This window comes from Salvelinus fontinalis, chromosome 33, assembly GCF_029448725.1.
Source record: "Salvelinus fontinalis isolate EN_2023a chromosome 33, ASM2944872v1, whole genome shotgun sequence".
NCBI classification, from domain to species: domain Eukaryota; kingdom Metazoa; phylum Chordata; class Actinopteri; order Salmoniformes; family Salmonidae; genus Salvelinus; species Salvelinus fontinalis.
This window is the reverse complement of record NC_074697.1, coordinates 30,953,749-30,976,476: the sequence shown is the minus strand read 5'-3', so window position 1 is coordinate 30,976,476 and position 22,728 is coordinate 30,953,749. Positions and strand designations below refer to the sequence as shown.

Below are 22,728 nucleotides of genomic sequence, written 5' to 3'. Positions count from 1 at the left end.
CTAGTGCCGTCACTTGCATCTAAAGAACTTCCATCTTTGTACATTTTTCTAGAGAGCTGTCCCATGATCAATACCTGCGTCTGTAATGGCACCATTTCCCCTATATAGTGGTCTACTTTTGCCCAGGACCCATAGGGCTCTACATGTGAATAGGGTGCCATTTGGGACGCAGCCAGGCTCACCCCATCCCTCTTTGTCCTTGGGAGGAGAAGAAAATTCCTCCACTTTCTCTGTGCATGAATGGCATCACCGAGACACACGGTGGTAGTGCACTATATAGGGAATAGGGTGTTATTTCGGATGCACCCAGTGACTCTTTATGGTTCACCTGACCCCCACCTGAGTTTATGGGAAGCTCTCATTAAACACAAAATTGCATCCTTACCAATACTGTTTATGAATCAAAAAGTATTATCTTCAAGAGACACATCATTCCTTTTGTGGAATAAGGAACTGATATGATGGCCTTGGTATAGGCCTACAGTCGTGGCCAACAATATTGTCACCCTTGCACTTTTTTCAAGTAACTACGTTGAAATTAAGTATTTGGTCTCCACAATTCTTTAATATTACAGAACCTTTGTTTTTTATTCAGAACTTAACATATCCATTAAAAATAGCCTAGACTTAATAATTGGTAGCACAGCCTTTGGTCAAAATAACTGCAATTTAAGCGCTTCCTATAGTCATCAATGAGCTTCCTGCACCTTTTTAGTGGCAGTTTGGCCCACTTCTCTTGTGCAAACTGTTCCAGTTCTCCCAGATTTGAAGGGTGCCTTCTCCCAACTGCTGTTTTCAGAACTCTCCAGAAGTTTTAATGGGATTTAGATCTGGACTCATTGCTGGCCACTTCAAAACAGTCCAGCGTTTTGTCTTGAAACATTCCTGGGTGCTTTTTGAAGTGTATTTTGGGTCATTGTCCTGCTGGAAGACTCATGACCTTTGAAGGAGACCCAGGTTTCTGACATTGGGTCTGACATTGCACTCCAAAATGCCTTGTTATTCTCCTGATTTCACGATACCATGCACCCGTTCAAGGCACCCAGTGCCAGAGGCAGCAAAGCAACCCCAAAACGTCACAGAACCTCCTCCATGTAGGGAAGGGAAGGGGCTCTTTTTGTTGAAGGCTTCATTTTTTTCTGTAAACATAGAGATGGTGAGGGGCCTCCCGGGTCGTAGTGCTAGCTGTGCCACCAGAGATTCTGGGTTCGAGCCCAGGCTCTGCCGCAGCCGGCCGCGACCGGGAGGCTCATGGGGCGACACACAATTGTCCCAGCATCGTCCGGGGTTAGCGAGGGTTTGGCCAGCAGGGATATCCTTGTCTAGCGACACCTGTGGCGGGCCGGGCACAGCGCACGCTGACCAGGTCACTAGGTGTACAGTGTTTCCTCCGACACATTGGTGCGGCTGGCTTCCGGGTTGGATGTGTGTTGTGTCAAGAAGCAGGTTGGGTTGTGTTTCGGAGGACGCATGGCTCTCGACCTTCGCCTCTCCCGAGTCCGTATGGGAGTTGAGGCGATGAGACAAGACAGTAACTACTACTAATTGGATACCACGAAATTGGGGGGAAAAAGGGGTAAAATAATAAAAAAATATATATATAATTTTTTAAACATAGAGATGGTGTGCTTTACCAAAAAGCTACAATTTGGTCTCATCTCTCCACAGAACATTCTCCAATAAGGATTTTGGCATGTTCAGGTGTGTTTTGCCAAATTGCAGTCGGGCGTTCTTATGTCTCTCTCTCAGCAGTGGGGTCCTCCTGGGGGTTATATGATAGAAGTATCATATAACCCCCTTTCATTGAGTTGGCGACAGATGGTGCTTGTTGAAACTGTCATACCTTGTGTCTGAAGGTCAGCTTGAATCTGTGTGGCAGTTGATCGAGGTGCTTTCTCCACCATTCAGATAATCATTTTGCTGCAATCTTCCATCAACTTTTCTCTTGCAGTCACGTCCAGGGAGGTAGGCTACAGTGGGCTTGGCCTTAAACTTTTTGATAACATTACGTACGGTGAAAACATGAACATCAAAGTCTCTGGAGATGGACTTGTAGCCTTGAGATTGATTGTCCATGCTTGGCCACAATCTTGTGTCTGACCTCTTCAGATAATTCTCTGGTTTTCTTTCTTTTCTCCATGCTCATTCCGGTACACACAGTGACACAAAACAGGAGAAGGAGTCCTTTTCTCTGATCAAACTGGTTAAATTTGTGATTTTTATATTGCAGGCACCTGCAACTCACTACAGGTGAGTTCAATTCCAAAGTAAAGGAGAAACACCTGCTTGAAATCAAATGATTTTTAACTACTTATAGAAGGTGCCAATAATATTGTCCAGGCCATTTTAGAAATTGTGTATTATTTGAAAAAAGTGCACGGATGCCAATATTTTTGGCCACAAGTGTATATTTTGTGTTGATCACGAAGCTCATCTCTTGGATGGGGATGCTCACTGTCTGAATGCTATGTCTGTCTGTAGGCTATATAAACACAGTAGTTTCCCCCATGGGTTTCTTCTACCTTAGTCAATATCTTTCATCCTAGTGAGGAGAGTGGTTGTGTCCCAAATTGCACCTTATTCTCTTTATACTACACAGGGCCCATAGAGCTCTGTGCACTATAAAGGGAATAGGGTGCCATTTGGGAAAGGGTGCCATTTGGAACATATCCAGTATGTTGAAGGGAGAGCAGGAAGAGAGAGAGAGCCTTGGAAACGCTGTCAGACAACCACCCACACACTTGTCCTTGTAGTATGAGGCCTAGTTGGCTTTCCTCCACTTGCATCATTTGTGCTATTGTGGCTGAGAACAACAGTAGAAATACTCATGAAAATGTCTTAAGAGTGTCTGTAGTAGAGTAGATACAGAATACATACTGTCTGGATCCAGGCTTGAACAAACTGGATCTTGAGAAACTAGGCCTAGTACCTATGAGGCTGAATCAACTCTTGTTGATGTCCGTGACCTTCAGATAGACAGACATGGTCAGTTCACAGTAAGCTGTCACTGACTGGACATGGACAATTCCAACACCAATGATGTGAGTCAGATATGATTTTACAAATGACATTTGCTGTACAAGCATGTCCTCTATGCATCAGTCAATCAAACCCCGATTTAAAAAAGGCAAAACAAAACAAGATGTGCAGTACCAGCCAAAAGTTTGAACACAGCTACTCATTCAAGGGTTTTTCTTAATTTTTTCTATTGTCTACATTATAGAATAATAGTGAAGTCGTCAAAACTATGAAATAACACACATGGAATCATGTAGTAACCCAAAAAGTGTTAAACATAGAGAAAGTGGAGGTAGTTCCTTCTCCTCCCAGGGACAAAGAAGAAGTCTGAGGTGAGCCTCGCTGCTTCCCAAATGGAACCCTATTCCGATATAGAGCCCTATGAATCCTGGTCAAAAGTAGTGCACTATGTAGGGAATAGGGGCTGCATATTTGGGCTGCTGCCCCTGCCTTTGTCCAGGCTGTAAACTGAGTCCGCATTCAGCGGGAGCAGGGAATGCTAATTCGGAGCTTCATGAAATGGGTTTCCATGGCCGAGCAGCCGCACACAAGCCTAAAATCACCATGCGCAATGCCAAGCGTCGGCTGGAGTGGTGTAAAGCTTGCCGCCATTGGACTCTGGAGCAGTGGAAACGTGTTCTCTGGAGTGATGAATCACGCTTCACCATCTGGCAGTCCAACGGACTAATCTGGGTTTGGCAGATGCCAGGAGAAAGCTACCTTCCCCAATGCATAGTGCCAACTGTAAAGTTTGATGGAGGAGGAATAATGGTCTGGAGCTGTTTTTCATGGTTCGGCTGGGCCCCTTAGTTCCAGTGAAGGGAAATCTTAACGCTACAGCATACAAGGACTTTCTAGACGATTCTTTGCTTCCAACTTTGTGGCAACAGTTTGGGGAAGGCCCTTCCCTGTTTCAGTATGACAATGCCCCCGTGCACAAAGCAAGGTCCACACAGAAATGGTTTGTTGAGATCGGTGTGGAAGAACTTGACTGGCCTGCACAGAGCCCTGACCTCAACTCCCTCGAACACCTTTGGGACTAATTGGAATGCAGACTGCGAGCCTGGCCTAAACGCCCAACATCAGTGACCGACCTCACTAATGCTCTTGTGGCTGAATTGAAGCAAGTCCCCACAGAAATGTTCCAACATCTAGTTGAAAGCCTCCCCAGAAGAGTGGATTCTGTTATATCAGCAAAGGGGGGGACCAACTCCATATTAATGCCCATGATTTTGGAATGAGATGTTCGATGAGCAGGTGTCCACATACCTTTGGTCATGTAGTGTATTTAGTCAAATGTGATGAAGGCTCTTTATCTTTTGAAGGAGAGCTGTGATTTAGAGTCCTTTCATTAGCTCCAACTGCTACTAACATCAGCAAGAAATCTCCCAATCTGTTGTTGGTTACTACTAGGCATTGTATAAACAACAGAAAATGTCGTTTTACGACAGGCCATTTAATTCAACTGGAACGGGTTTACATTTTCTCCCTTTCAGCATTGCATAGGATAGGTTTATTGTGCATATATTATATTGTGCAAGCCAGAATGGCCCTTAGGGTCGTGTTTCTGTGGACAGGAGGCAGTTTGATGTACAAGTATAACTCCTGGACGGGAGGCTAGTCTGTCAACGGGCTTGTAAAGGGCAGTTATAATGACAGCCTCATTACTGTTGGAAACAAGAGGCTGATAATTTGATGTGAGTTATAACACACACACACACACACATTCATAAACACACACATTCATATACACACACATTCATATACACACAAAAAACTGTTGGATTTAGGGGATTAAGGGAACTCCTGCTGAGATGAAACAAGATTCCTGATTTCTCCCAACATTCTGGCAGCAGAAGCATGGAATTGGGATCAGCTGGGAGACTGAAAGCCAGGAAGCCTGAATAAAAGGAACTGATGGCATTTAAGATCTTGTTTGTGTAGAAGAGTTAATCCACTTCTTTACTTCAAAATAAAATGATTTTGCATGAGGATGAACATAAAACCTCAGGGTAAGCTTCCAGAGAAGACAAGCAAGCCAGGCCTGATACATCTACTTGCCAGACAACCCAGTCAAGTGTCTTGATAAGAACTCTGAGTTTAAAAATACCTCCTCTGAGTCCCAAATGGCCTATGGGCCTTGGTCAAAAGTAGTGCACTATTTAAGGAATTGGGTACTATTTGGGACGCAGACAACCTCTCACAGCAATAGTAGAACTCTCTTTTGGACGTTAACAGGTCACAGACGTCCTACTCTCCAGAACTCTCATAAACTCCTCTGAGAGTTGTTTGTTTAGCTCTCCACAGCCATGCCCTTTACAATTGTAAACCTGGTTAGGGTCTGGGGTCTCCCTGGCAGTCAGGGAGATCAGGAGCCATCTCCTATTTCTCTGTGTGTGGTGGCTGTACTGTACTGGCCCTAGACAGCCTGTCTGCAGTCTACTGCAGGCCAACAAAACCTGGGGGATTTGTCTTGTTCTTCTCGGCGGCCGTCTGCCTGTCACGAGGCATATGGAGGATGACGGTACAGTGTTGTGATTGCTGTCCTCATCGTTATCACTGGGCTCAATGGATGGATGTTTAATCTGCTCTCCGGGCCTACAAGAGTATTTGAGGGCAAGAGAGAGGGTGCAATTAGGGGCTGGGGAGTGGGGGATGGGTTAGGGGGGTACAGGGAAATAATAGGGTAATGCTGGGGGGGACTTTCACCCATGGAGGGGAAATGCCCCTAATTAGAACTGGGGAGAAGGCTGCTGTCTGACCAGATAAGTGGGTGATTTTGAACATGTGATTAGGTGTGGGGCATACTCATCCAGCCTTCTGCTGTTTTGGTCCGCCGGACTGCTGGATCGGATTTTGGCCTCCCTGCACTGCAGCACAACAGCTGTGGAGCCTAGGCTACTCTCACGCTATTAGAGACCGGGAAAGGATGGGAACCCATTGACATTTTAATGTGGTGATTATATTAAACACGCAATGTGGTTACTGAGCAGTTCTGTCTGCAGTGCTTTCCCAACATGAGTGATTGGTTAGTTTGTAGTTTATCAGCCGCTCACCCTGTGTAATCATTGACTTTGCTTGTGAGAGCTATGTTCAAGTCAGGCACTGTTATCTCTGACCTGTGTATCGTAGTAGGCACATACTTTTCTCCTGTGAAACTGTAGCCTAGTTGGAGTGAAACTGTTGGTATCAGTAATGCCGTTGGTTTGTGAGTCAAGTGGACAGGGTGCAAGGTCCCTGCGGGTGATCAGGCTGTACTGTATGTATGCAAAGTCATTTTCCTTTTTTTCCAGTGTTACAATAACTATATTGTTGATCCTCTCACAGCCACACAGTGCTGAGTGATTGGAGGTGGGCATTGAAGTAGTCAAGGGCATTGAACAGTCATTAGTGTAACCTTACTCTCCACTGTAAGAAGGTCTTCAAGTAGTCAAGAGAAGGGGAAGACTTGTATAGAAGCTATTATTAATCCAATGCCCCCTCTCTGCTAATGTGCTGTCACAAAGCGGCAGTGAGCTCCACAAACAAGCGGGCTGTAGAGTCGGGTAAGATTATGAACAGCGGGCCAAGCAGATGAATGCGTGGCTGCAGGACTTTCTCTGCAAAGCAGGGAGGGAATAATCCTGACAGGCTGTGACTACGCTTTTTTCGACTGTCTGCCTCGCTGTGTCAGGCAGAGCAGAGGAGCAGCCTGGGTGGGTCCTTTAGCTGTAAACCCTGCCTTCCTACGCTGCTTACATCTCCCCTGTCTAGTCCAGCAAGGAGCCCCTTTCTGTCTGTTCCTATTCCCTTTCTCTTTATGGGGGAAGAGTCACTACACAGCCCCACGTACCAAATGGCCCCCTATTCCCTATACAGTGCACTACTTTTGTGAGCCCTGGTAAAAAAAAAAAGTGCACTATATAGGGAGTAGGGTGTTGTTTGGGATGTAACCCACAGCTCTGTGTCATGCAGTCCGGCCCTGTGGCTCTAAAACGCATCATCAACATCAAATAGATGAAGCTCTAATGATGGAGATTAGTAAATGATTTCACAGTACATATGAGATGTTCTGCTGACTGGGCTCTTTCACCTGGTGATCGACAGATTTTTTTACAGACGCATTGTTGTTTATTAATTGCTCTCCAGCTCCCTGCTGACAGAGTGACCCTAATGGACTGGAATTACTGCCGTCTCGTAATGCATTAACCCCCCCCCCCCCCTCCCTCCCTCACCCCCCCCCCCCCCCTGTCATCCCTCTGGTCTGTTGTTCTGCATGCAGCTGATTCCACAGCAGCTGGAGAGGCAGGCCAGGCAGCCCAGCCGGGGCAAAGTGCAGGATGATCACTGATCATGTGTTCCACCACCACATGGCCCTGGGTCTCTGGTCCACTCCCTGGGGGCCTCAGGCTCTGTCAATTGACATTGAGGCCAACTAGATTCCAGGGTGTAACAAGGGCCACGGGGACCCTGGTCAATAGGGATGTTGTATGTATCCCAAATGGCAACTTATACCCTACATAGTGCAAAAGTAGTGCACTATATAGGAGAGAGTGCAATTTGGGAGGCACCCATTGTAGGACCCTGGGTGCAGAGACCACTGCCCTCCCTGCCCCCTTCGGGCTCTTTGTTTTCCCATTAATCTATTAATGTACTTTAGAGGATGGAGAGGTCAGGAGAAGTCTGTTCATTAAAGATTTTTTCTGTTGTTTACCTCGTACATGGTGGTAGTAGGACAGATGGAGCTTCAGGGCCTTGTGGCTTCAACCCAAAACACTGAGGTTATTTTAGTCCCCCTTTCACACCCATGGGCAATGAAAAGGTATGCAAAGCAAAGGAGCATTTCACTATGAGTGTTACAGTACCTCTATCAATTGTTGCAAAATTCCTGTCTGGCTGCGGCCTATGACAATTACATTACGATCCTATGTATGTGCACTGGGCCACGAGGAAAGGAAAGTACATCCTCATCTCATGTCACTGACTGACTGACTGACTGACCCTCTTGATCCCCCTGATCCATGTCCCAGCCACCCCTATGGCTCAGCAGGGGGCCTGCAGCCCACCACTACACTACAGACACGTCTCTTTAAGGAGTGCACACATCGCACCGAATGTGGATTTCCCGTTCGTCTACCATTCATTTAGCGCGCTGTTGACGTCTGACTGCTGACATTTTCACGAGATTGTAAATGGAAAATCAGTTTGCACTCGGTTCCCCTGTACTCTCGGCAGGCAAAATCTCAGGGGATCTGCCACTGATGGCCCTTTAAAGTTGCTCTTTGTGTCACTTATTGACTCGCTTTGCTGTAAATCAAATAAAATGTTATTGGTCTCGTACACATATTTAGCAGATGTTATTGCGGGTGTAGCGAAATGCTTGTAGGAAATAACACAAAAAAAACAAAATAATGCAAAGTTGCTCTGTCAGCGCCGTCTTTGTAGATCTACTGCATAGTACATCTATGGGCTCAACACGGTGAGCCCCCCCCCCCCCACTGCCTGCCTACACTGCTGACGTCATCTGTATTATTTACTAGAGTGAATATTTCATGGTGGCATCAGGACTGGGGACGTGCTGCGTTGTTACCAGAGGGCCACCGCCACCCATCTCATGGCAGGCCACCCATCTCTTCCTGCCCTTGGTAAAAGGCAGCTAAATCAGGGCAGGCAGTGAGTGTTTAATTTTTGGCGCTGCCTGTGTGATAAAACCAGATCTCAGATCTTAATTTGGGTTTTATTGCCGCTGGAGAAAATAGAGAAGGGAGGGAGGGTACAAAGTTACCGGCCTCCTGCTCTTTATAGGAAGCAGGAAGCCTCTTCACACACGCTCAGATTGTCATCGCCCTGCCTTTAAAAAGAGGGGTAAAAATGAACACCTTTGACATGACAGCGAGAGAGAAAGGGAGGGGTAGGGGTGGGGGCGAGCGAGAGAAGCCCTTAATGTATTATAGATAGACAGATCAGGCTGCAACGTCTTCTCTTTTCCTCTCCAGTAATACAACTGTGAATTTGTGGAAATAAATCCCTGGAGGGAGGGAACATGAAAGGGCAACTTCATAAAAGTTAGTGGCTCAGAGAAACTAAGCTGGCTTTATTGTACAGTGCAGTGTGGTTGGGATGGGTGTGTGTGTGAGAGCAGAGAATGGGTGTGGGGGTGCTTTTTGAAGGCAACTGGAGGAGAGGCAAGGGCACTGTGTGTGGACATCTTAGGACAGTGGTACCCTATCATAAAAATGGATTGTCAATGATTATTAACGTGTCCTTTCCTTCTTATGTCTTACAGTGAGGGGGTCTTCAAGTGCCCAGAGGACCAGCTGCCCCTGGACTATGCCAAGGTACGGTTAAAACTAACTTATCCACTTTCTCACATGTCCCCGACAGTCCCACCCATTCAAGTTTGAATACGATCTGTGTGCCAGTTAACCAATACTTAAGCCTACAACCATAGTTAAGCCTACAAACACGCCCCAATCATCAGAATTCACCCTCACTTTCTGATGTGCTCCTTCTTACAAAATCATGTCTCTGGGCTACCCAGTAACTTCCCCATACCACACACTTATTATGAATGTAAATCTGTGTGTTGTACCACGTCCTGGTCAGGCTGAGATGAGGCCTTATTTTAACTGTGAATCTGAAGTGGTGTGACCCAAATGGCACTTTTGACCAAAAGTAGTGAACTATTTAGGGAATAGGGTGCCATTTGGGAAACCGCAAGGACACATGAGTCACCATGTCCCTTACCCCAGACCCATAGACCAACAGACAGAGGGCTCAGGCAGCTAGCTAGCCATCCTCGTATAGGCCCACTAATTGTGCTAACGAAGGACCACAGGCTACTCATTCCCCTTGGAATGTCAGGGTTGATGACGGTCCGTTTCTCAATGCACAAAACAGTTCACTCTCGCACACTACTGTCAACATGGAAGTTTTACAGTTTTATACAGTACCCATGAAAAACAAATGAGCAGACATGATTACACAACCGGAGAGCGGCTGGGGAGTGGTAAAAGCACTCTCCAGCCTAGCAGCCAAGTCAAAGGTTGTGTTATATTTTTAAGTATTGCATTGCTGGAGAAAAGCAGGGTATTGCGTTAATCTTACAGAAAAGAGAGGCAAAATCACAAAAACAGTAACTCTCCTAAAACTCTTCATCCCGGTCCAGAGAAAGAATACCACATCTAAATCTCTTTAATTAAACTTTTGGCTTCTTACTCCATCTTTTATTTTAAGCATTTAATCAGATTGTACAGGGGGTGGATGGTGGCAGTCTCTATTCGTAATGAAAGAATGACTCTCCCACAAACTTGATTTCCCCACTGTGCCAGAGTGTGCAGCGAAAGGATAAGGACTTAATTCTGCTCTGTGCATGAGAGGACCCCAAGCTTAACGCTTAACAAAGGAATTAAAACACCAATGACCACTAATTCATCATCTCAGTTACTGTACAGTCTCACTCGCTAGTTTTCCCATGAATTAATGATAATAATTCTAATAATGCTCTCATTTCACCCAGGCAGTGCAACATGTCATTAAAATATGGCCCTGTTGTCAAAGAGAGGAAGCAGAACGTCAGTAATGTAAAGGGATGGGTTCTGCTGTGAGACTGCAGCTGACTGTCTATTCCAAAACACAGACAGACAGACAGACAGCTTTAGTTACATGATCCTCCAGGGACTATGTTATTAAAAGGTCTTTATTGCAGTCCCCCGCAGACTCCCAGGTAGGAACAATGAGGAAACGTTAAGGTTTACTTTAGAGGATTTGGTTTCTTTGTCATCTTGGCTCAGCACATGTGATTTCCAGTAGGAAATAGTATTGCAGTTATCTGCTTCAATCCCTCACCATGCATTATTATGCTGCGCACATGCTGCAGTACATGGTAAGAGACAGTGCTGTTCTGTTGCACAATACAATACTTGCTTTATTGGTCCATTTGCACAGATAACCTATTCTTTATTTGTTGCTGTCATAGTACCCAACCTGACACACAACACACACATCACAGACCGAGAGCAACACACACATTCTCTGCCATAGTGCTGAGCTCTTTTCAAATGGAAAGATTCTTCTCTACTTTATATTTTGGTGACTTGAAGGCAGTGTTCATTACAGCATGGTTAATGTAATATATAATTCATCCTCACTAGTTAAACTACTGTAGCACACAGCTTTACAGTATTTGCGATGACATAACAGTTCATGTAAGTTAATGGACCAGTAAATGTTGCCAAGTCAGGAGAGTGAAAAGTTTTACCTCAGATCTACTTTTGGCCCTAATGTATTATTCACTGGACCCTTTTTAGTTCCACTGCACATTTACCTTTTACAATTCAGACTTTTACAGTTCTAATAGGGTGACGAGAACATAAGCATTTACAGAGTACTTATTTATGTCTAAAAAAAACATTTAGCTATGGTAAAACCATAGTATCTCAATGTTTTGATTCATAGCCTATAGAGAAAGAGACCGCTTCTCGTATGAAGGCGTGTGACTACAGTTGAGCTGTTATTTGTTTTAGGGACAGCTTTGACATTTTGAGGAAGTTCCTTTTCTCCTCGTGTGACAGAGGCAGCCAGGGCAACATATGGACGGAGATTCATGCAGTGCTGCCTCAAGGGTTGTCACGGAGAGCATGTTTGTGTGTTCTAAATCTGTAAATACAGAGGATACTGTTCTTTAGGGAGCAGGTTGGCTTGATTGGATAGAAAAGGACCTCATCCTTCTTGATCAGTGACTATGGGGTGTTCTCTCCCTCCTTCCTCACTTTAATTCTCTCTGTGATGTTTTCTACATTTCATGAACTATAATTCCATAAACATTGCAGTACGTGTTCTTGTGTTCACAGAAGTTCAATTGTTATTCCTAATTTTGGGACTGATTCATTCGTCCTTCATGTCCAGGACTAGTACTTTTAACTTCCTCTTCTGCTGTTTTGCTGCTGGTCGCTCAGACCCTCTTTGTCAAGGCTTCGTTGTATTATTAAAACACTTAGTTAGGCATCAACATAATAATCATTCCTAACTGCTGGAAACACCCTTTGTCTTAATCAGTCACACACTATATTAGTTTGAGTGTTGCCCTGGGTACGGCCACTATTTCCCCACACCATCCAGGGTTTATATTGCAGTTATCCCAGTGTGACCCGATGCCTGTGTTTTGCAGTCAGTATTAAGGAGATAGCTTCCTGTACAGGCAGTGTACTTGTACGTCAACCTGCCTCATGCTACAGAAACAGGAGAGAGGCTGGACAAGGTATATCTATACCTGTGAGCCAGTGCTGATCATGTCCTCATGGTTGTGTCATGGCTACAGATCTTCCCTGACCCAGAGCTGGAGCAGCAGATCCTGGCTCTGCCCATCCGCTGCATCCACAGTGAGGAAGGCTGTCGCTGGACCGGACAGATGAAGCAGCTCCAGGTCAGTAGCTGCCTGCCTGGCTTTCTTATCATTTTTTACCTCTCTCTCACTCATCCTCTCCCTCTCTCATCCTGTCTAAGATACCTTTTTTATGACCATAGCCCTGTGTCTCGTGCCTCCAGTGTGTTGGGTAGCGGAGACCTGGCTAAATGCAGGCTGAGAGAGCGTGTCGGTGTCTTGCTGCTTACACATTCCTCTCTCCCCCCTCCCTCCGTCTCCATCAGGGTCACTTCTCCACCTGCGCCTTCAATGTGATCCCCTGCCCCAACCGCTGCTCCATCAAGCTGACGCGCCGTGACCTGCCCGACCACCTGCAGCACGACTGCCCCAAGCGCAAGGTCAAGTGCGAGTTCTGCGGGAGCGAGTTCACCGGGGAGGCCTATGAGGTAAACAACAACAAGCAGAGACCTACAAGCACCAGCAAGTAAACAACCTGGTTAAGGCCACATTTTTCACTGAGTGAATAGTAGTCTTTGTAGTGTCTACTCCAGGAAGCCAAGTATGTAAATTATGCTAGCTTTTGATGGTGGCAGTGTATTTAGAAATGTCACGTTTGTTGGCGGGAGGGGAGAGACCTGGCGTGAGGGGAGAGAACTGTGCACCTTTCATACTGTGTATTTTTCTCTCCGTCCAGAGAAGTGGTGCCTCACGGTTAAAGTTAGCCTCTCTCCCTCTCACTAACACCTCTGTTACTGTTTACAGGCTGCCCCTCCTCTGTTTATACAGGCCCAATGTGGCCTTTCCAACATAACAGAATCATTCATATGGCTCCAGCTTTTTATAGGAAAGTAATTTGTTCATTTTTCAGTGGCAGTGGGATCATAAAATTGGCCCTTGAATGTTTTGGTACACCTAATGGAGAGCTCTTCTTTGACTACACCCATTCAGCATCGTTCACACCTTCTTAAGCCTTACACGGAACCCAAACCGTCTGCGCACGTGCGCCATCATGCATAAATTCCTTTTGTTCCCCTACACTAAACGCGATCACGACACGCAGGTTAAAATATCAAAACAAACTCTGAACCAATTACATTCTTTTAGGGACAGGTCAAAAAGCATTAAACATTTATGGCAATTTAGCTAGTTAGCTCGCACTTGCTAGCTAATTTGTCCTATTTAGCTTTCTTGCGGTTGCTAGCTAATTTGTCCTGGTATATAAACATTAAGTTGTTATTTTACCTGAAATGCACAAGGTCCTCTACTCCAACAATCAATCCACGCATAAAACAGGCAAACGAATTGTTTCTAGTCATCTCTTCTCCTTCTAGGCTTTTTCATCTTTGAACTTACAGTGGGGAGAACAAGTATTTGATACACTGCCGATTTTGCAGGTTTTCCTACTTACAAAGCATGTAGATGTCTATAATTTTTATCATAGGTACACTTCAACTGTGAGAGACGGAATCTAAAACAAAAATCCTGAAAATCACATTGTATGATTTTTAAGTTATTAATTTGCATTTTATTGCACGACATAAGTATTTGATACATCAGAAAAGCAGAACTTAATATTTGGTACAGAAACCTTTGTTTGCAATTACAGAGATCATATGTTTCCTGTAGTTCTTGACCAGGTTTGCACACACTTCAGCAGGGATTTTGACCTACTCCTCCATACAGACCTTCTCCAGATCATTCAGGTTTCGGGGCTGTCGCTGGGCAATACGGACTTTCAGCTCCATCCAAAGATTTTCTATTGGGTTCAGGTCTGGAGACTGGCTAGGCCACTCCAGGACCTTGAGATGCTTCTTACGGAGCCACTCCTTAGTTGCCCTGGCTGTGTGTTTCGGGTCATTGTCATGCTGGGAGACCCAGCCACGACCCATCTTCAATGTTCTTACTGAGGGAAGGAGGTTGTTGGCCAAGATCTCGCGATACATGGCCCCATCCATCCTCCCCTCAATACGGTGCAGTCGTCCTGTCCCCTTTGCAGAAAAGCATCCCCAAAGAATGATGTTTCCACCTCCATGCTTCACGGTTGGGATGGTGTTCTTGGGGTTGTACTCATCCTTCTTCTTCCTCCAAACACGGCGAGTGGAGTTTAGACCAAAAAGCTCTATTTTTGTCTCATCAGACCACATGACCTTCTCCCATTCCTCCTCTGGATCATCCAGATGGTCATTGGCAAACTTCAGACGGGCCTGGACATGCGCTGGCTTGAGCAGGGGGACCTTGCGTGCGCTGCAGGATTTTAATCCATGACGGCGTAGTGTGTTACTAATGGTTTTCTTTGAGACTGTGGTCCCAGCTCTCTTCAGGTCATTGACCAGGTCCTGCCGTGTAGTTCTGGGCTGATCCCTCACCTTCCTCATGATCATTGATGCCCCACGAGGTGAGATCTTGCATGGAACCCCAGACCAAGGGTGATTGACCGTCATCTTGAACTTATTCCATTTTCTAATAATTGCGCCAACAGTTGTTGCCTTCTCACCAAGCTGCTTGCCTATTGTCCTGTAGCCCATCCCAGCTTTGTGCAGGTCTACAATTTTATCCCTGATGTCCTTACACAGCTCTCTGGTCTTGACCATTGTGGAGAGGTTGGAGTCTGTTTGATTGAGTGTGTGGACAGGTGTCTTTTATACAGGTAACGAGTTCAAACAGGTGCAGTTAATACAGGTAATGAGTGGAGAACAGGAGGGCTTCTTAAAGAAAAACTAACAGGTCTGTGAGAGCCGGAATTCTTACTGGTTGGTAGGTTATCAAATACTTATGTCATGTAATAAAATGAAAATGAATTACTTAAAAATCATACAATGTGATTTTCTGGATTTTTGTTTTAGATTCCGTCTCGCACAGTTGAAGTGTACCTATGATAAAAAATTACAGACCTCTACATGCTTTGTAAGTAGGAAAACCTTCAAAATCGGCAGTGTGTCAAATACTTGTTCTCCCCACTGTATATGGTGATTGGCATCTAAAATTTCATAGTATTACCACAACGACCGGCAACACAGTTCGTCTTTCCGTCACCCACGTGGGTATAACCAATGAGGAGATGGCACGTGAGTACCTGCTTCTATAAACCAATGAGGAGATGGAAGAGGCAGGACTTCCAGCGCGATCTGGGTCAGAAAAATAAAATACTCATATTTTAGCCCTTGGCAACGCAGACGCTCGTTGACGCGCGCGAGCAGTGTGGGTGCAATAATTGAATAACATAGATTTCTACATTTATTTTGCAACGCGAGCGGTGTAGTCAGGGTATTAGCCCCACCCGTTCAGGATTCACATAATCCCAACCAATACTACTAGTGATGCAAACTGATTGTCATAGCTAGCCACCATGCATGAATCTGCAGGTAGCTAAAGTTAACTAGCTAACATTAGGATATAACTAGCAATGATAATGGCTTTCTGAGATACAAATAATTTTACTACACAGATCATACACGTAACGTTAAATAGTGAGCCAGCCAGCTAACTAGCTAACAGTATGCTATAACTTGCAATGAAAATTACTTTCTGACAAAATTAGAAAACAAAAAATAGCTACAAATGTTGCTAGATTCTTACCAGTATACAGCCGTCTGTGTTCTCTTTTCGACTTCCTTTGCATTTGCAAACATACTGTACTCTGCTTCCACTGGGCATTCCACTAATTTCAAAACTTTGTCAACTTCTTCCGTGACAACAACACTGATCGCTATTTCTTCTCCATTACTTTCATCAGAAGACTCTATAATGTCTGGTTCAAATAAAAGGTTTTTATCTAAATCAGGGATTTCCTCATCGTCTGATTCATTTCGAGAGAGTCAGCATGGCACGATCGTCCTCCGGAAAGTAGTTCATCCCAAATTTTCCCACTTATCTTTATCGATAGCGCCTATTAAATTCAGAGCAGCAATGTTGAGAGCAGTAGCAGGACTTTTGCAGTTCCCCATGATATCTTTCATTAAAGCAGCGGTAGCAAGGATTATCCACACATACTGAGCAGCTCATGTTATACACAGAAGCATGCTACATGGCAGACCAATCCAAACTTATCTCTTGGCATGTCCAGCCCATCCATCTCAGCCAATCATGGCTAGCGATTCCTGTCTTTTTCTATGGCTAAACCAACTAGGCTCGTAATTTAACAATTTTATTTGTATTTACGGATGGCGTACACGTTTGTTATTAAGGCACATGAAAGTTCACATGTTCCAGAAAGCATTTATGCAAAAAGAAAATAATTTAGATTTAAAAAAAAGTTTACTTTCAAATGCCTCTCCTGTGAAGTAGTGACGTGCGACATACGCCTAGCTTCTTGAAACGGGTCACAATAATGGTTAACTGCGCTGGAAGCTTGCTAGTTTTACTAGTAGTTTTGATGGTAGTTTAGTTGGTTGTGATGATGTCACTGCTTGTGTTGTGACCTGTGTGTGTGGTCCTGTCTTCTCTCCCAGAACCATCAGGGTATCTGTCCCCAGGAGAGTGTTTACTGTGAGAATAAGTGTGGCGTGCGGATGATGCGCCGCCTCCTGTCCCAGCACAGTCTGACTGAGTGTCCCAAACGCACGCAGCCCTGCAAGTACTGTGGCAAGGAGTTTGTCTTCGACACCATCCAGGTTAGTCAACAACATCAACACACCTCCTCTGACCGAACAAGCTCTAGGACTTCTTCCTTCCCTACATTCTCCTGCATGTCCTGTTTTACAATCACATTTGTCATCACTTGATTAATGGGTACATTTTATTTTCCATCAATGTAGTATTTGTATTACTGCTTGGAAGGCCAGACCTAAATTAGTGCCCAAACTCAGACCTGTGAGAATGAAGTGTTTTGAAGGTTTATTCCGGAGGTTTGTTATGAGTGCTTCCCCTATTTCACTGTGTGTGATGAAGGAACAGTGCAGTCTGTCTTGGATGAAGGAGGGTTCTCAGTCTCTGTAGAGCGGGATGGCCCTGGGCCCACGCCTGCATGAACACTGGCTTTCATGGTGCCCACTACTCTGTGCCAGCCCGCTGTGCCTGCTGCTGTTTGTGCTGGCATTGCCCACCCCCGGTAGCACCTGTCACCTCTCTGCACACATCCTGTCCTCAGGCCCAGCGGCCAGCCAGCCACTCGCACTCTCTTCTCCTCTCATACCCACAGTTTATTCATCATGTCTCCCTCTTAGAGCACATGCTTTATGAGTTCAGCTCCATAATCAACTCGTTTATCTCATTCATACATTTTAATAGACAGCCATCAGTTCAATATGATACACTGCGTTTCTTAATCACTCATACAGTGATTCTGCTGTGCAAAGGGCTTCATGTTGTCTTGTCGATGCTCTTTCTCTTAATTGGTGGTTGCATGATTGCATGATACACAGAGAGCATTTTGTTTGATAAAAAAATTCTGATCCCAATCTGGTACATTTCCAGAAATGTTTATTGATGTGCATTGTCTATGTCAAATGAATGTAATAAATGTAATAACTTTTTTCTACCCTCCAGAACCATCAGTACCACTGCCCTCGGTTTCCAGTCGCATGTCCAAACCAGTGTGGCACCCCCAACATAGCCCGGGAGGACTTGGCCAATCACGTGAAGGAGAACTGTGGCAGTGCCCTCATCCTCTGCCCCTTCAAAGATGCCGGCTGCAAACACAGGGTAAGACTGATCTGCTGCTCTCTAGCTGCTTTTCATTACTTCAGACCCTCAAAGAGAAAAACTTTGATTTTAGCTTTTTGTAAGAGGCATAGTTTTATTTTTCATTACTGGCCACTGCTTTATTGACGTCACGTTTCATAATTTTTCCACTCTCGGGTATTTTTTTGTGCATATTTCCCAAATTATATTTGGATTATTATGCTTCATGCTCCGGTTGAGTTGAAACCCTGTAACTTATGTCCAAAGCGATGATTGTCTTCAACATACAGCGCCGTCTGCCCGTCCTGCCTCTAGGCTCTATTTTAATGAGAGTCACACGTCTCCTCTGCTGTGACAGCGCATTTTAGTCTATTTTTGAAACTGACGTCAATCTGAGAAAATGTGGAGAGCTTCCAGAGTCAGAGCAGACAGGCTTCATGCTTTGTGTTTGAAATGGGCATTTGGAAAGCTCAGTCCATAGCAATGCAGATGGTCTGACAAAATGCATTAATGGCTCTCTCCCTGACCGCGAAGGCATCAGGATAGAGAGTACAACCAAGCGTGCAGATGTTCAGTACACCAAACACAAATGTGTCTGGCAGGGCTCCCAAAAGAGCAGCTGATTAGCAGACGGCCACAACATTCACTTACTGTAGGAGGCTTGAATGTGAAACTCAAACAGACAAAACAATCTAGTGTGATGTGCATACTGTACCACATTATTAAATCGAACACATTTCTATACATAGTTTGTACTATACAGAGTTTCACCCCCCTTGCTATACACAGTGAGTGATCTCTCCCTAACCAGTCTCTCCTCTTCTTGCAGTGCCCAAAACTGGCGATCGGGCGTCACTTGGAGGACACAACCAAGTCCCACCTGACCATGATGTGCAGCCTGGTGGGGCGCCAGCGGCAGGAGATCCTTGAGCTGCGGAGGGAGATGGAGGAGCTGTCAGTCAGCAACGATGGAGTGCTCATCTGGAAGCTCAGCGACTACTCCCGGAAACTCCAGGAGGCCAAGCTCCGGAATAACCATGAGTTCTTCAGCCCGCCCTTCTACACCCATCGCTACGGCTACAAGCTGCAGGTGTCTGCGTTTCTCAACGGTAACGGCAGTGGGGAGGGCTCGCACCTGTCCATCTACATCCGGGTGCTGCCGGGGGAGTACGACAACCTGCTTGAGTGGCCCTTCTCCTACAAGGTGACCTTCTCCATCATGGACCAGAGCGACCCGTCGCTGTCCAAGCCCCAACACATCACAGAGACCTTCAACCCTGACCCCAACTGGAAGAACTTCCAGAAACCATGCAGCACCCGCAACTCGCTGGACGAGAGCACCCTGGGCTTCGGCTACCCCAAGTTCATCTCCCACGAAGAGATCAAGAAGAGGAACTATGTCCGAGACAACTCCCTCTTCCTCAAGGCTTCCATAGAGATCCCCCAGAAGATCATGGCCTGAGGGAGAGCTGGTTTTGGTTTATCAGGAGGGAAGGCAGGGTGAAAGACAGGCTTGAGACTGATATGACACTTACCTTGAGAACTTCACCACACTTATTCTTTAGACACTGACTGACTGTCCATATCCATATAGCCACTCCACTGTAGGAGCAGCTAGTCTGTTGGGTTGTGTTGGAGGACTGGACTGGAGGACCCCGCTATGTTTAAATGGAGGAGAATTCTAAGTGTTTGGTCTGCAGAAACCATCACTCTCTGATTCTTATTTGTAAATGTTTGTTTTCTAACATTTTTTCTCTCAATCTGCAACAAAAAGCCTTGGAAATCGACAGTGCCTAGAGAGTTTATTTTAAGTTATATTTTGTTGTTTTTCTACAGCACAGATGTAAATATTAAGAAATGATAGAGAGATGTTCTGGGGGTGGAAGGCGTTCTTAAGTCTTTGCACTTAGAAATCATGTTTGGCTCTGGTTTGCACCATCCCATCTAATCACGAGCGGTCCAAAGAATAGGGCTCAGCACAGGCTAGTGGAAGAAGCTCATCACACTCTCAAGCCCAACTGCCGTTTGTTTACATGCTCTTATAGTATCTCCCACTGATCCCTTAACAAATTCAAAGCTCTTGGTTAGCAAATGTGAGATTGCTGTTAAGCCTTTCGTCAGCAAACAATATTACAGCTGTGAATTAAGTGTGTTTCTTCTTGTCACTGTTCCATCACTCTCTGTCTACAATTCGTAATTTGGCACATTCTATAATGCTTAGAATGAGAGGATCATGATCTTTAGACAATAAACAACAATAATTTGTCACAGGCAAATTTATAAGCCTATAAAATACATCTCCTGTGGGGTCCTGAGAAGATAGATACAGTAGATGGGTTCCTATGCTTTGCTGGTCAAAGATGCTAATGTACAGTATGACGGTCTTTGAATGGGTAGAATTGAATCCACTCAGTCCTGTCAAGGGGTGATATGATACATGTGCACTTAAGTGTGAAGGGAAAGCCATGAGGTCTTGGTAGGTAGGTTGGGGAGAGATGAGCTCAAGACATCAACAGAAAAACATGCATCTTTCAATGCGATACACGTGGACCACATTTGTGTACTGTAACCTGTATTCTTGAAATCTTCTCCCTTGATACTGAGGGCTTTTCTGCAGTGGAGGAACTGTTAAACGGAACCAAATTCTTTTTATATTTGAAAAATGTGAGCAACATTTGTTAATAATGTGTCATAGACAGAAAGACATTGGAGTGAATTAGCTTAACGGGGGGCTGTGAACTGAAGTGCATTCATTGTTTTTACTCAGCCCAGGTGGGCATAGGGGATGTTTGAAAGATGCTTTATGCCTTGATCCCCTCCTGAGAATGACGTGTGGGTGCCTCGGAAAACACTGCATCTTAATAGTGTGGCGCTGCTGGTTACCATGGCCACCAGCGTGCATCTTCACTTCAGCACGTAAGCTTGCCATAAGGAGAGGTTGAAGAGGAGCAGCCATGTGCAATACAACTGTCATAGGCTCCATCAGACCAGTAACACCCGTGGTGGAGGACTTGATCAAACATTCATGACATATGTGAATAATACTGATGTAAAAAATGCAGAAGCACATTGTCGTTTTTTTATTCTACATGAAAATACCTGGTTTCTTGTTATAATACCAGCCAATATTTTACAGTGATTTTAAAGTAAAAAATAAAAATAAACATTTTGTAAGATTATGTATTTTGCAAAGTACTTAAATGTTTCATACAACTTTTTGTTGGAGAGTTAGTGTTGAGCTTGGGAATTTTATGGACAGTTTTTTAAGTTTAATCTCTTCTGAATCTGAATAATTGGTTTGTTTGTTTTGTTTGGATCTCACATATATTGTGTCTGTATTTCGTTTTTAAAGTATTTATTTTAAGGCGCCATCACGTAAGCTTGATTAACTAGATGGCAAAAAAAAAATTATAAGTTGAATGATGAGTGCTTCTCAATTTCTCTTTTAAAATAAAATACTATCTATTACCTCTTGCTTCACAATGCTGCTAATTTACTCTTTATGTTGTTGTATGTCTGAGTGTTTGCATCGCCTACTGAGTTCTCCGCTTTCATCCACATTTTGACTGGTAGTTTGGCCTCTCATTTTTTCCCTTTCCCCCCTCAGAAAATGTTTTACTGATCGCATTGATGATTCTGCTAGTATTGTAGCACATACAGTAGACCACACTAGATACAGTTCCTGGCTCAGCTGTCTCGTGGGCAGACACCTTCACTTGTCTGAAACTACAGCAAATGTTACCTTAACTCTTGCTTCCTTAATGAAAAGGTGCAATTTATGTCTGAAATTCATGCCTTTCTCAGCACTTTAAGTTTTTCTGAGTGAAATGTCTTGCCCCACCGTGTTTCACTTGTTTTAGTTAGTCTCATGCTGAGCACCCACTCCATGCATCATAGTATGAATTGACTTTTCACAGTAGAGCTGTCTGAGGAGCAGGCCCCATCAGATTACAACACACAAAGCCCTCCTGGTCGCCTCCGTCCCTCGCTCCCTTCCTCCCTCTCTGTTCCAACACCTCCAGAGATGGAGGGAACAGAGGAAAGGGGGCAGAGGGAGAGGAAGCAAGGCAGACGCTTTCCCTGCTTTGATGTGGTGCCAGGAGTTTGCTGTAGCTCTCAGCTTGAATGATGTTCAATGTGGAGTTTAGGGAAGGGGAAAATGAGCTTTTACCTCCGTTACTCAAATGTCCCTCAGGAAGGATACTGTCTTTCTTCACTTATTTTGAATAGTTTGGGGAACTCTTTTCCTCAAAAGTAAACAATTTGAAGTTACACAAAGGATGATGTGGAATGGTACTTATGCTCCACTGTCAATTCTCCAGGATATTTGGTTATAGTCCTACTTACATTTCTCTTTAAATGGCTACTTATTTATCATTATGGGAAAATGGTTCCCTTGACAAAATATATTTCCCTGCTGTGGGTAATGTATTCAGTGGGATGATTCATCTGTGGAAGGGAGGGGTTCTCTGGGTAGGACAATCTCTGTCTGTCCACAGACTAATTGCTTTCCACAGAGAGTGGCTTCATTCTGAGCTGCCTTATATAAAGTTAAGCATAATAACCAAAAGCCAAACTGACAGCCTCAAACTTTCCTGCTGCTGGGGGTTCAAACAACAGTGTTTGTAGCTCGTGCTGCTTTGGGGCTGTAGAGCAGCATTAAAATAGAAATGGCTAACTGCATGTTAGCTTCATGTTTTCCATTCCGAGAGTAGCGGTGCAGAGTAGTCACGTGTCATGCAGCCAAT

At 44.7% G+C, this 22,728-nt stretch overlaps 1 protein-coding gene across 1 annotated transcript in view; it reads left to right on the top strand.

The window, feature by feature from the left end:
* LOC129832005 (TNF receptor-associated factor 4-like) overlaps window positions 1-21,448 on the top strand; it is a 49,975-nt gene extending 28,527 nt beyond the window's left edge. Inside the window, exons 2-7 of the mRNA XM_055895717.1 lie at window positions 9,284-9,335; window positions 12,317-12,421; window positions 12,646-12,807; window positions 16,810-16,971; window positions 17,846-18,001; window positions 18,810-21,448. Coding sequence (XP_055751692.1) covers window positions 9,284-9,335; window positions 12,317-12,421; window positions 12,646-12,807; window positions 16,810-16,971; window positions 17,846-18,001; window positions 18,810-19,442 — 1,270 coding nt within the window. The 3' untranslated portion in view covers window positions 19,443-21,448. The remainder of the gene's footprint in view (window positions 1-9,283; window positions 9,336-12,316; window positions 12,422-12,645; window positions 12,808-16,809; window positions 16,972-17,845; window positions 18,002-18,809) is intronic.
* The last annotated feature ends 1,280 nt before the right edge of the window (window positions 21,449-22,728 follow it).